Source organism: Schistocerca gregaria, chromosome 1, assembly GCF_023897955.1.
Source record: "Schistocerca gregaria isolate iqSchGreg1 chromosome 1, iqSchGreg1.2, whole genome shotgun sequence".
Classification (NCBI taxonomy): Eukaryota; Metazoa; Arthropoda; class Insecta; order Orthoptera; family Acrididae; genus Schistocerca; species Schistocerca gregaria.
In genome coordinates, this window is record NC_064920.1 from 401554450 (window position 1) to 401569710 (window position 15261).

The 15261-nt window shown below is 41.9% G+C and overlaps 1 protein-coding gene across 1 annotated transcript in view; it reads right to left on the bottom strand.

Moving 5' to 3' along the window:
* Nucleotides 1–2825: 2825 nt before the first annotated feature.
* The window catches only part of LOC126349211 (kelch-like protein 18), a 140849-nt gene continuing 128413 nt past the window's right edge, over nt 2826–15261 (bottom strand). Inside the window, exon 10 of the mRNA XM_050002411.1 lies at nt 2826–7424. Coding sequence (XP_049858368.1) covers nt 7208–7424 — 217 coding nt within the window. The 3' untranslated portion in view covers nt 2826–7207. The remainder of the gene's footprint in view (nt 7425–15261) is intronic.

A 15261-nucleotide genomic window follows, 5' to 3' on the forward strand; every position in this document is an offset into this window, starting at 1 on the left:
CTCAAGAGAGGTAGGTCTTCTGACACAATGAGGTTTTGAAGGACTTTATCTCCATGGCATGTTGCTGTTAATCCCCATGGCACATCATGTGCACTGAAATCTCCAAGTAGGAATTGTTGTGCAATTAGTTAAGAAAAATTACAGTGTCTCTTAAAATATTTTAGGGAACCCTCCAAGCCTTTATGAGTCATTTTTTAATATACAAGAGTGACATCTTCTCAAAAGTACCTTCTTAAGATCACAAAAACTTTTTGACATGCTGGGCATGCCCTGTAATGATACACTCCTATTCATTTTTCTTGATGCCTACTTGGAGGACAAACCTTCAGTACTAAATCTGTTGACTGAGTGTTTTTATTGCTTAGTGAACCACCTGGACCGATGGGGTTGACTTTTTTGATAATTAAAAGATGTCATGGTGTTTACGGAAGCACCTAGGGATGTAAAAATATATTTAGAGCCCTGCTTCCCTAGGGTACAGCAAATGACCCAATATTTTCCAGGTAATAACTGCTTTTCACTTAAACAGCCACCCAAACCCATGAGCATGTAGCATATCTTGCTTATTTATTTATTTAAATGGAGGTTTATTCCATGTGAAATATTTCATGTGCTTAGATAGCACACAGTACTTATGCACACTTTGAATCACAGAGAGGCCACCATTCCAAGTAGTATTTGAATGAATAAGAATAAATAATGGATTTAATTTATCCATAGATTTTTGTGTTGCCAACCATCACTGTGCCTCCTAATTCACAGACATTTATTTAATATGCAAATGATCCTGAGTTACGACTGGTATAACTGCACAATCATGAATAAAGCCTGTTATTGCAGTTGGAACAGTTGTAGGGTACATATGTAAGCATATGTGACCTACCCCTAAGTTGACATAAATGAGCTACCGTGAGTTATGCATTTGTCCAATCTGCCTTGATTGACTGCTGTCATTTGCAAAGAGGCATCCAGATACAATATTAAATGTGAGAGCTTGTCTCTCTTTGCCCCCTTCTCTACTGGATAGTCCTCTTTGAATTCGATCTTTGTCCAAAAGCTAAACTAGAAATCAACCTTTTTTTTGTGCACGTATGGTACTTAACACATTGCCGTCCGCACGTCTTGTACAAATCCATTCGCTTGGTGCTGGCAGTGCTAAGTCGGATTACTGTTGGTCACCTCGGCTTCGCGTATGTCGATGGAGGACATATTGAACTGCATTCCTTGCCCAATGGCTGCAATGTTTTCACTGCAGAGCTGGTGGCTATATCTCGCACTCTTGAGCACATCCATTCATGCCCTGGGAAGTCATTTCTTCTGTCTACTGAATCCTTGAGCAGTATATAAGTTATCAACCAGTGCTACCCTCATCATCCTTTGGTAGCGACCATCCAGGAGTACATCTATGCCCTGGAATGGTCCAGTGGTTCAGTGATGTTTGTCTGGACCTCAGGTCACGTTGGAATCCCAGGCAACGAACTTGCTGACAGGCTGGCCAAACAGGCTACACAGAAACCATTTATGGAGATCGGCATTCCAATAACTGAGAGCGTGAAAGTCCTCCATGCGGGCCTCTCGCAGGGGTTCTGTGTTTCTCTGCCGGCTCTGCATTGGCCACACTTGGACAACCCATGGCTACCTCCTGTGCCGTTAAGACCCGCCACTTATTCTCACCCATGTGGCATTGTTTTACTCGGAACAAGGGCCAATGACCAAGCAGTTTGCTCCCTTCCCCCCTCTTTTAAACCAACCAAGCTGAATAAAAAGTCAAACATCATTTGCGGAAGCTATTCACCATACTGGTGCAATGCTTCAAATAAAAAAAAAAGGAAGGATCTTCTTCCTTTCCTGCAACCACCATTCACAACACTTCTCACTTCACTTTCTAGCCATGTAACTTCTAGTTAACCCCCCCTTCCCACCATACATTACAAACCACATTATCCTACTTAGAGATTTCCTTTCATGGATCCAGTTTCTCAAATGGAGATCTACCTTAATAATCTATTTTAAACCTACAAATGAAAAGTTCCAGCTCAACCACATGAAGAAACTTCTCCTTTCTCCTAAAGACATTCTTGTTAGATATTCCAAGAACTCTTGCACCTTACAGCATGATCTCCCAAACCTTCCTCTGAGTCATGTCTGAAACCTCAGTCCTTACACTTGCAGAGTCAAGTATAGCCATGATATGGACACAGACAGCTCTATCATCATCATCATCATCATCATTGTCCTCTTCCTCCTTAGGAAAGGAGTACATGACAGAGGAACTACATCGATTCTTCCCCCACTGTGATATATTATACAAAACTGATCCTCATATTGCAATTCTTTAAATTAAGAATGAATTGCAAAATACCCTAAGCCCTCTCACAAGGTTTCACTTCTGCTTCAACAGAACTACTTGATCTGCAGAACCCTACGCGTATGTTCTAGGGACTGTCTAAAATACAGAAAAGACAATTATCCTGATGGTCCCATTGTGGTAGTCTTTGAAGCACCAACCACATCCATCTCTGTTGTGCTATACTAACACCTCCAACTATCTCCGGGAGCATCCCATCTTACAGCCAAGACAACTGCTTCCTAGAGTATCATAAATCCTTCCCCCACTGCCAGTCCTCCAAATGATATCTTCCATGTCATCAACTTGCCTATATCAACAAATCATACTGAATTTATTTCCTACAACCACTGAAATGTGTAAAAACAAAATATGAGTGAGCTATAACAACAACAACAACTACTACTACTAGATGTGAGTGCTTCAAGGTGGCAAACAGTGTAACTTTCATATGAAAGCAATTGTTAACAGGAGAAAATAAAATTCATTTAAATTTTTTATTTACATAAATATATTTACAATTCTGACAGCTTATAATACATTTGATTTGTCTTTCAATGTTTCCTCTTTCATATTCTTTCTTGTTGTTGTTGTTGCCTTTACAACAGAAAGCATTCTTTTCAGTTCTAACGTAAATAATTTTCTTACAATCTTTAGTATGCTTCTTGATGAATAGGATAAAACAAATTTGTACTCCAACATTTAACATCAAAAGTGATAAAAACAGATTGCACTTTTTAAGAACCATTCATATAATACAGTATTGAAACACTTGCATCCTTTCAAAGAAATAATCTTTTATTTCACATCTGCTTCATATAAAGGGTAAATAATGTGCATTAACTAAAAATTACTGAAGCAGCTACTCACAGCCATGTTCTTAACATTACAGGAAATCATACAAAGAGTCTCAACATTACATTGCTAAACTACCCTCCTGAATCAAAATAGTGGACATTCTTAGAAATAACAAATCCTCTTCCTACCAGTAATTCTAGGTAAGTAAATTAAAAACTTGGACAAATGAAAAAATTATAATCACATCAGCTCTATCTCATAGCAACTCCTCCAATTTTTTTAAGGCCTGAATCACTGCCAGTTCCTTTACATATTAATCATGTCATAAAGGAAGCACTAAAATGCTAGTCATAAAATGTCACTGGTTAAAGGAAAGAGCAGATGCAGAATGCACTAATTGCCATAACAAGAAATGGAGAGCACAGTTTCTCTTGAAGATGGAGCAATAAACTGTGGACAGAATCAAGCACTTACCAGCTTTCCATTTATGCCCGAAGTGAGAGAATACAGGCTCAGTGCTCTGCACTTATGGGTATCTATAGCAAGTTGCATAAAATGATGCTTTATGACTGTGACAGTCAGTGACTCAAGAAGAGGCGCAATATTTTCAAAAATTTCAGGTATGTTAAGGAAGGGAATGGAAGGAAAGAGCAACAAAATGCGATCTGCTCATCCTTCCAGTGTCTGGAGTTCAAGATAAAAGTCAGTAAAAAGAAAACAAAGGAGTGCAGTTACTGCAGTGTATCAGAACTGGTGTACAGAGAAAACTGCAATAAGTGCAAAAGCTTCAAAATCGTTACAATATGTGAACCAGAAAATTAAAATTAAATATCACATTATGTTACCTCAAAAATTTTAACAATCAATAATTTATAAGTAACATAAGGCTACTCAGCTGCCAACTGCCACCACACCATACATGCAAATAATGAACACAAGGGGATAATTAAATTATAGTTCAAGTATACAAGCATTACAACAGGAATTGACACATGACTCTAAACACAGGAACAGTGGAGTTATTTCTCAGTCATACATTTCAAAATGACTTGCAGAATACAGAGCTGGGCATAGTTTAATGATACAGTTTGCTCACAAAGAGATGAACGAGGACTACCCACTTCTGAATTGGCAGAAATCGGTTGAGTTTGGCCCGCTCATGTTTCGTGTCCAGCCACAGCAATCTAATACAGAACCTTGCAAAATGATTGTTGTGCTGTGTTGTTTAACAAACACATTAATAGATTTTTTAATGTGTGACGTGTGGTTCCTGGCCCATCATGAGCAGCACCAGGTACTCTTTCCACTCCTCTGAAAAGGGGAAGGGACAGCAGAGCAAAAATAAAGAGCTTGTGTCCAACCGCTTGGAGCATAAACTGACATATGAACAGAAGTGTAGTGTTAGCACTGTGAGATGTAAGTGCGGCTTGTTCCCACCACCCCACCCCTCTCCCTTGCCAGCCAATTGCTGGGAGTTGGTGGGTGGGGCTTGCGTCCTATGACCCCTCTCTCACCCCCCTCCCCCTCATAATTGATTCATCTCCTTGTGAACACACTATACACTTCAATCCAAATGGCTCCATGTTGCATCATAAAAACACAACATGTGAAAGGTTACAGATAAGAGCAGTATTATAGGTGCTGTACCCCTTGATATCCAGATTTCTTCTGACCTTGAAACTTTAATATTTAATATAATTATGTACTCAAAAATATTCAGAGGAATATGCAACTGAAAAGATTATTTTTCCTCAGATGTAGCCCGTTATTATGGAATCAACATCAGAAATTCAATACACCTCTGGTTTGTTTGTTGAACCACTTTTATTTAGTTTTTCAACACTGTTTGCAAATGATTAAACTACAGATGGCATTACAAATGATGGCAGTAGAGTTTAGGCTTGTTCTGCACATCTCCTTCAAGTATTCTCCAACAGCCAATGAATATACAGTGTTGTTCTGAGCACTCTGCTGTGAATGTCTAAGCAATGCAAGCATCAAATGTTATTGTAGTGAATTGTTTAGTGAATTTTTATTCCATTTGTTGCGAGCTGTCATTGCAGATGTTGAAGACAAGTGAAAAAGTCTGCATAAGTGAGAAAGTCTGCATAAGTGAGAAAGTCTGCATGAGCAAGCGAGAGACATAATTTGCAAGATACATGCTTTCTTCAAGTACAAAGCACGTGTATGCGAGTACCGCAAATGCTGTTTGGAACTGACAACACTGGAATACTCATCTGTGCCTTGACCTATGTGAACCGCCATCATTCATGAAACAAGGTTAAGAAGTGGTCATTTATGGAAACTGTTGTGATACTCTGAATTATTTGTAAAAAATTAATTATTGGTGCACTAACTGGCAGTTCATTCTTAATATTACTGGAAGGCAGTAAAATATTTCTTCATTGCTTATGCAGAGCATCAAAGTTGAACCACAATTCTTCAAATGTATGTGCATGACAACTGAAAAACCCTGGCCCTGTGAACCCATTGGTAGAGAAGTAGTTAAAAGGATTGTTGCATTTGGTGTGTACTATGGAGAAAAAGCTTTGGTATGTAAGAAGCTTTAAGGAAAATTGAGAAGCCTCTACTTTAGCATTACTTACCAGCTTTAATGAACAAGATGAGTACAAATACTAAAAGTTCAACGATGAGCCTGTACATCTGGCGGTCCATTTAATGTAAGGGTACAAAAATATTACAGAAATGTTCAATAAACTCCAAAGGAAGAATAAAAGAAACCATAATACAAAAAGCAGTAAAAAGAGAGAAATTGGGGCATATACAGTTGCACACAGGAGGAGGGAGAGGTTGGAGGAGGGTATTAATTAATGTTATCAATAATTGTGACAGATATCTAACATACTCCTTAAGATGTGCTGTGATAAGTGAATGTAATTGGGGTAGTGAAATTTCTGTGATTGTAAGCATAATGAGACAGCTGAGGAAATTCTGAATTGGAAAGGATCATAAATGGCCAGTATTAGTGTTGATGATGACTTAATTCATGAGAGAGGAACAGTTTATCTCAGAACCACAGCTTATTATCAACACAGTGCTTCTGTTACTACCAGACAGACTGACTGTTATAAGACAGCTGTATCAGACTGCTTGTATAGCTAGGTTGCCTTAATCCCATTAATGAAAATTACAAACAACAGATAATGGCATACCTTTATTTTTCATAATTGTATGTATGTTTGCTTGTAAATGATAGAACTGCAAACAGCAGACGTTAATCAATTTTAGTAAAGAACAAGAGCCAAAAGTTTCTTCTGGTCACAGCTTGAATCTGCAGGTCTTATGTCAATACACGGGAAATGATGGCACATAACAGCATACTCTTCCAGAAAACTAAGTTAGGAAAGTCTGAGTTCCATATTAGCAGTGAATAGTAGCATAATTTACAACAACATTACCCTATAGCTTACCATTACAAAGAAATTAAATCATTTTAATGAATTTAATTCTGCAAACTATAATCCCATAATCAAGACCTCCTTTAGTACTATTAGTGTAGCAGTTAAAAAAACTGCTAAAAATTTACAATTAGAGTGGTTTTTATAGTTTTATCACAGTACCACCAAAAGAAGAAAATATTAAGTAGATAATAATATGATCATTAAAAATGCAAACTTTGCATGGCAATAAGAATAACAACAAACATTTAAAAATAATCTCAATTTTTAATTGTTTCATTTTCATTCTCTTGGCATAGCAAACGTGCAATATAATCACACACTTTTAATCCACACGTAGCATTTGCAACCAATTAAATATGACAATAATCATATTCATTTTATCAGTGGACTATCATTTCAGATATAGTTCTTAACAGTTTTGAAATCTGAGATCGTTCGCTGTGAAAGCAAATATCCATATCAGATCAAGAATGACGTTTCTTTAAATGTAGAACAAAAAATAAAATGCAACAAGAACATAAATTATTTACAAAAAAACAGTTAAGAAACGTGTGTGACGAAATAAAAGTCAGCCAAGCCACAATCACCATCCACAAAAAACTTTTCAACAAATTAACTGTATAATTTTGACACTCAGCTGTCAGTCTTTACATATAGGTATGACACCCACACCGACTCCTCCTTCATGGGCACACATTGATGCTACAAATGACCATGAATCTGTATTTGGATCATAGACTTCAACTGTAGATAAATTTGAAACTCCATCATATCCTCCAATTGCCCACAGTTTACCCATGTTCGCAACCAATGCAACTCGACTACGCATTACATTCATTGGTGCAACAAACTTCCACCTACAAAAAAAAGCATGTTTCAACATAACACAAGAATGGTTTCTTCAAAGCAAATCAGTTTCCATGACATCGAAATAACATGGCAGACAAGAGATTACTGTATTAAACTGAAATCAATAACGTAATCGATGGTGAACACAATTCATGTCTACATACATGTAGTTTTAATATGTGACTTTCTCTCCAGCAACGCAGATCAAATTCAGTAAGTAAATATTCCTTTCAACAACAAAAGCATACCACACTACACTAAAATTGCACCATTAACAGCTGTGCGGGGAAACTGCACAGTTTGCGCACCCCTCCCACCCCCCATGGGTGTGTTTGTTGTGCTTAGTGTAAGTTAGTTTAAGTTAGATTAAGTAGTGTGTAAGCCTAGGGACCAATGACCTCAGCAGTTTGGTTACATAGGAACTTACCATAAAATTCCTTAATTCGATGCACCATTAACAGAGACAATCACATATTGCTAGCACACTTTGCAAAGACAGCAAATGAAGTATCAGGGGAAGGCTACAAATTCTTTACTACTGTAAATTTTGTTGATTCTTGAAAATATAACAACTCATTATCGATACACAAATAGGTACTGCTATGAGAAGATAAGAAACTGCATTAGTTGTTTACACTGCATTAGTTAACACCATGGAAATTACCCTTTCTCAGTCTTTTTAAATTATTTATACAGGAAGGATAGGAAATAACATCTCTGAAAAATATTTCTGTGATTTTGTCATTTATTTTGCGTTTAAAAGTCTCATGGACAAACAAGTTTCAAGATTTTTAATTGGCATTTCTTTCACCTCTCCTTTCTCATCTGATAATCTGGAATGCTACTTTTTGGTAGACTTAATACTTTCTAAAGGTGCCATTCTGCAGACACTTCTTCAGTAACAGAGTAAATGTAATTGTTGTGACTTGCCGAACTTCCAAAGTGCCGCCGTGCAGTTATGCGCGACCTCGACATGCGGCGCTGTCTGCCAGCCGTGCAGCAGCAGCGCCACCTAAGCGGCCAGCCAGCCAGCAGCCGCTAGACTCGGACTCAGTTATGATTTGACTGTTAAAGTTTACACACGTCTTACTCTCTTTACTTGATCTGTGACTTTTATGTATTGCGTCTTCCTTTAAATATATTTCTTCAACTTGAAGTTATAACAATTGTCGATGAGGTAGTGATTTTTCTTACCCATCATTGACCTACATGTTTCCATGGCGACTTTACAGCAACTATTGCAAGGTCTCATAGAGCAGCAAACGCTTCTCACAAATGGGATTCGTGATTTCGTCGCAGCATCAAATGCGGGGCATCTCTCATCGTTGTCTCTACCTCCTTTTCCTCCTCACGACGAGACGGCGGAAGACTGGTCTGATTACGAAAAACGTCTTCAACAGCACTGCTAGGCATTTCATGTTGCGGACGAACAAACATGTAAGTCTCTGTTCCTTTCATGGATTTCACCTCAAATGCATCAGTTGTTGTCGCAATTTCGCAATTGGCTCCTTTGAAAGATCCTGTGTCTTTGTCCTTTCCTGAAATGTGCTCACTTCTGTCCGTCTATTTTCAAAAGCAAACACATGTGGTAGCCTCTTGTGTTGCCTTTTATCGTTGTCAAAAACAACCGAATCAATCCTATCATGCTTGGGCTGCTGAACTTCACGGCCTCAGTAGAAAGTGTCAATTCATTACTGAAGTTCACAAAGAATCATATGCTGATTCCATGATACGGGCTGCTATTATCCGATCGGCAACGTGCCCTTCAGTTGGCAAATCCGACTCTAGATGAAGTCCTCCCCATCGCTCAATCTTTTGAAATTTCTCGATATTTCTCGCGCCGCTGGAGTGCAAATAGAGCCATGGGGCGACGTCGGGGAAATACAACCTCTGTGTGATGTTGACAAAGCGTGTAGCGTGTCCCCACCGGCCGACGTGGCCGCGGGACACTCCCAAGCGCAGCCTCGGCCTAACCGTAAACAAACCTCTAAGAAACTGCAGCAAAACCGACGGCAACTTCCTTCACGTCCGCGGTGTTTTACGAAACATTCACGAGACGATTGTCCACAACGTTGGGCCGTGTGTCACAAATGCAAAAGGGGTCATGTGTCATCCGTTTGCAAATCCGACTGCATACATAATGTTCATGAACATGACGCTGCTTCTGATCCTGTGTTGTCTGTCAATTGTACTTCTTCCCTTTCAGGGAAGTTATTCCTCACTGTCCAAATACTTGGTCAAGATGTTCGCATGCAGGTGGATACTGGTTCTGCTGCCACTACCATCATTTCTCAGACGTATCTTCAGTTGGGTTCTCCAATCTTGTCACGTGTCACTAGGCAACTACAGAATAAACAGAAGATTTCTCTCTTGGGACAATTTGATGCTGAGGTATCTTACAAATCTGTCGTTCGCACTGTTCCCATATTTGTGGTCGACCATAGTAATGCGGAGAATCTTTTTGGTTTTGATGCCTTTCGCGTTTTTGGGTTCTCCATAGATGACTCTGTCAATATTGTCTCTGAAGTTATTCCTTATGTTCAATTGGATTTCTTGTTGACGACAGTTTCGTACCTTTTTTCACCTGGGTTAGGGCGTGCAAACGACTTTGAAGCTCATATCATGCTCAAACCCACTGTTCGGCCTAAGTTTTTTCGGGCTCGGCCCATTCCTGTGGCCCTTAGTGATTAGGTCAACTGAGAGCTGGATCGTCTCGCTGCTTCAGGGGTCTTGCTTCCTGTCACTTCCAGTGACTGGTCCTCTCCTGTCGTTGTCGTCGCTAAGCCAAATGGTGATATTTGTCTCTGTGGCGATTTCAAAGCCACTGTAAATGCTCAATGCCTTATCGACACTTACCCTATGCCTTGACCTGAAGAATTGTTCACTAAACTTGCTGGAGGCCAGTATTTTTCTAAAGTTCACCTGTCAGAAGCTTATCATCAACTTCCTCTCGATGCTGCTTCCTGGCAGTTTCTGGTCCTTAACACACCTTTCGGCCTCTATCAATACCAACGATTTCCATTCGGGGTTGCCAGTGCCCCTGCTCTCTTTCAGCGATTCTTGGAACAATTATTGCTCACTGTCCCTGGGTCTATAAATTACTAGGACGACATTGTTGTCACTGGCTCCACTACTGACGAACATCTTCAAAATCTCCGCACACTTTTTCATGTCTTACAGACTGCCGGTCTTAAGTGTAATCTTCAGAAATCAAAATTTTTTTTCAGGCATCTATCACATACTTGGGGTTTCAACTCTCTCGGGATGGTATTCGTCCGCTTCAGCAAATTGTTGCTGCGATCAAATTTCATCTGGTTACGGATCACAAATCACTTGTTTCCTTGTTTCATCCATCAACGTCACTTCCCGACAAGGCTGCACACCGGCTCCAGTGTTGGGCTCTTTACTTGTCTCGTTTCAATTATGAGATTCATTTCTGGCCGACGGCTCAACATGCGAATGCTGATGCACTGTCTCGCCTTCCCATGGGTCCTGATCTGGCGTTTGATAGGGATGAACTATTGTGTTTCCACCTGGATGTTGCTGAGCAGCGGGTTGTGGATGGGTTCCCCATCACCGGGGACCGGCTGGGGGCTGCTATGGGTTCTGAGACTCCTCTCTCCCGGGTTTTATGCTGTATTTAGAAGGGTTGGCCAGATCGTCCATCCGCAAAGACTTCTAATCCGTTGCAGAACTACTACGCTTTGTATTTCTGCCTCACAGTTAGGGATGGTGTTATCCTGCTCTCCACCGAAAATGCTTCGTTGCATATTGTGGTACCTGCATCTTTGCGTGCTTCGGTCTTGCGCCTCCTTCACCAAGGGCACTGCGGTGTCTCTCGCACAAAATCTCTGATGCGCCGTCATGTGTACTGGCCCGGCATTGACTCTGAAATCACACATATGGCTGCTGCCTGCAGCCCTTGTGCGTCACAGGCCGCCGCCCCAAAGTCATTTTTGTCACCGTTGCCTTTGCCTGAGAAGCCCTGGAAGCGTATTCACGCTGACTTCATGGGGCCTTATTTAGATACTTATTAGCTTCTCGTTATTGACGCCTACTCTAACTTTCCTTTCATTGTCCGTTGCACGCTGGCTACCACCGCGGCAACCACCAATGTTCTAGCTCGCATTTTTTCTTTGGAAGGCCTTCCCTCTACTCTTGTTACTGACAATGGTCCGCAATTTGCCTCTTCTGATTTTGCAGATTTTTGTGCCTGTCACGGCTCCTCCGTTCCATCCACAGTCAAATGGTGAGGCTGAATGATTGGTCCGCACATTTAAGGCTCAGATGAGGAAACTCCTGACTTCTTCTGCTGCTGATGATGCACTGCTCCAATTTATGGCTTCTTACCGTTTCACCCCCATGGGCGACCACAGCCCAGCTGAGCTCTTACATGGCCGACAGCCGCGCACGCTACTTCATCTTCTGCAGCCTTCCACCTTATGGCCGCGGGTGCCTTCACTTGGCCGGTTTACTGCCAACGTCCTTGTATGGGTATAAAATGGAGTCCTGGCTGCATCTTACGACACCGTGGCCAATGCGTGTAAGAAATCCAGCTTTGGCCCCGTGTGCCAGCTACGCCTGTTCCAGATGCCACTACACCACCTTTGGCTCTACCTGACACTCAGGATACTGGAATCTCTCATTACTCACAACGCAATCCTATCACCATCATATCGGAGCCAGCACAAGAACTGACGCCACCAGGAGATGTGCCCATGCAGGAACCAGATGACCATCATCTGTCGGAGCAACTCTACTCGCCTCCTCCTCCTACGGATGCGGACACATCGCCCATGTCTCCTGTTATTACAACCGGACTTGCCACAACGGGCAGATTGGTGCACGGGGCACCAGCAGATTCAACCTCAACGTCACCTGTCATCTCGAGCCATTATCATCGGGGATACTTCCGTCCGTACAGGAAGCCTCCTCCTTGAGACTTTACGGCCAGTCAAACAACACCTATGGACCATTAGCAATCTACAGGCCACCTCCATCAAGACCTGTGTAAAAACTTCATAGGGGGAGGGGGGAGTGTTGTGACTCGCCAATCTTTCAAAGTGCCACCGCACAGTTACGCAGGTCCTGTAAAACACTGTTGTCAAAGCAAGTGTCTAAGAGCTCCAAATGCAGTATGACCAAGTGTCTCATACTCATCACTTCAAATAGCTATATAAAAATTCTTATTCTGAAAGGCAACAACAGAAAAAATGTGAACATATTCAAAAGAGGAAACACCCTGGCAGATGTATGTCATGCTACACTTCATCTTAAAGACCAGCCACACTTATCAGTTGCAAAACAGAAAAACTCACTGGCAATGCTGCCATTTCTTCCTCAGAAGCAGGGGCAGTTAAACAGTAAACTTTGCAGCATCTCAGGAATGGAGTTGTGTAAGAAAGGAAAGTCAATACTGAGAGACTTTTTCTTGAATTTAAACAAGTTATTTTCAACAATATTATGAAAAGGATACTTGTTACTCACCAAATAGTGGAGATGCTGAGCCGCAGATAGGCACAACAAAAAGACTGTCACAAAATAATATTTCAGCCCACAAGGCCTTTGTCAAAAACGGACCACACACACACACACACACACACACACACACACACACACACACACACACACACACACGCAACTCACACACACACGACTACAGACAGATAAGGTGTGGCTTCAGCTGCCACAGACTGTTGTGTGTGTGTGTGTGTGTGTGTGTGTGTGTGTGTGTGTGTGTGTTTATTTTTGACAAAGACCTTGTTGGCCAAAAGCTTATTTTGTGACAGAATTTGTGTTGTGCCTATCTGCGACTCAGAATCTCCACTATATAGTGAGTAGCAATTATCCTTTTCATAATATTGTTACATTCCACCATAGATTTTCCATTGTTTGAGCAAGTTATTTTCTTGTCACAAATTTAAAAGAAATGTGAAATGGTTTTTGTTGGCTATAGTTCTACTTGTTAAAATATTGTTGCTGTATTTCTGTACTTGTATTATCACAAACAAAACATCTTGCATCTGTGTTAGAGGCACTCTGGGAACAAGAATACTTTATTTGTTTGCACTTACAACCAGTCAGTTTCCTGGCATGGCATTTGCAACATTCTTAAGCAATTATTTATTTTCTCATTTGCTTCATTATTTCTGCAGCCATGAGGTGGACAGCATAATTCCGTGGTTTCATAATACCTTCTTCATTTATTGGATACAAATATATTATGTACAAAGAGATGCACTGTTTTTTGATTCTCCTGACAAATATGAGATTTGGCACTTATAATCTTTTCCTTTTCCACTATTCATTTATTGTTGATATATTGGGGTGGGGGTGGAAGTGAAAACTTGGTAACATAGGAAATGGACAGAAAAATTGGGAGGAGGACATGGACAGAAAGGGGGAAGGAGGAAGTGAACAAAGAGGGGGAGCAGGAGGTGGATATGGACAGACACAGTTGAGTAGGAGGAAATGGACAGAGAGAGTGAGGAGGAGCAGGTGGAGAGAGGGGATGGGGAGGAGGAGATGGGCACACACATGAGGGGAGGTAATGGACAGAGAGAGTGTAAAAGAGGAAATGATGCACTGAAGGTGAATGAGGAAATGGATGTAGAGAAGGTGAATGGAGAGATGGATAGAGAGGAGGACGAGGATGAGAATGAGGAGGAGGAGGAGGAGGAGAATATGGAAAGGCAGGAAGGAGGGAGGCAGTGACAGATATTGGCATGGGGAAGGAGGAGAGGGGTAGGACAGACAGTGAGAGTACGAGAGGAACAGAGAGACAGTGGGAATAGGTGACGGAGAGACAGAGATGGGGAACAGGAAACAGAGAGGTGGGAGTATGAGATATATAGAGGGGGAGGGGAGGACGAGCGAGGGAACAGACAGAGAGGGAGGGGAGGACGAGTGAGCGAACAGACAGATAGGGAGGGGAGGACGAGTGAACAAACAGAAAGAGAGGGAGGGGAAGACGTGTGAACAAACAGACAGAGAGGGAGGGGAGGACGGGTGAACAAACAGACAGAGAGGGAGGGGAGGACAGGTGAATGAACAGACAGAGAGGGAGGGGAGGATGTGCGAACGAACAGACAGAGAGCAGGCTGGAGGAGACAGAGAGTGAGAGGTAGAGAGGAGGGGGGTCAAGAGGAGGATGGAGAGAAGGCAGGAGGAGATCGACAGAGGGGGGCAATAGGAGGATGGAGATAACGTAGGAGGAGGTGGACAGAGAGGGGGAGGAGGAGAATGGTCAGAAAAATGGGGGGAACAAGATAGAGGGGGGAGAGGTAAAGGCAGCAGTGGAACATGGAAATGATTAGTGCACAGGAGGAAAATGAAGAAGGAGAGGAGAAGGAAATGGACGGGGAAAGGGGGAGGAGATGGAGAGGGAGAGGAGGCGGATGGGGAGAGGGAGGGGGAGGGGGAGGGGGAGATGGAGAGGAGAGGAGATGGAAAGTGGGAAAGAGATAACAAGATGGAGGGGGGGAACGATGGAAAGGGGGGAAGAGATAATGAGAGGGATGGGGGAATGATGGACAGAGAGAGTGGGGAGAAGGAGGAGGCCAGATAGAGGGAAGGACGACATGTGCAAAGAGTAGGAGAGGAGGAATTGGTCAGAAAGAGGGAGAGGGAGATGGAGATGGACATAGAAACAGGGAAGGAGGACATGGACATACACAGAGGCAAAGGAGATGGACAGAGGGAATGTGAGCAGATGGGTATAGAGAGGAGGAGCAGGTGGTGGAGGTGGTGAACAGAAAGATGGAATGTAGGAGATGGACAGATAGAAGGGGAGGAGGAGATGGGCAAAGAGAGGAAGGTGAAGGAGATGGACAGAGAGAAGATGGA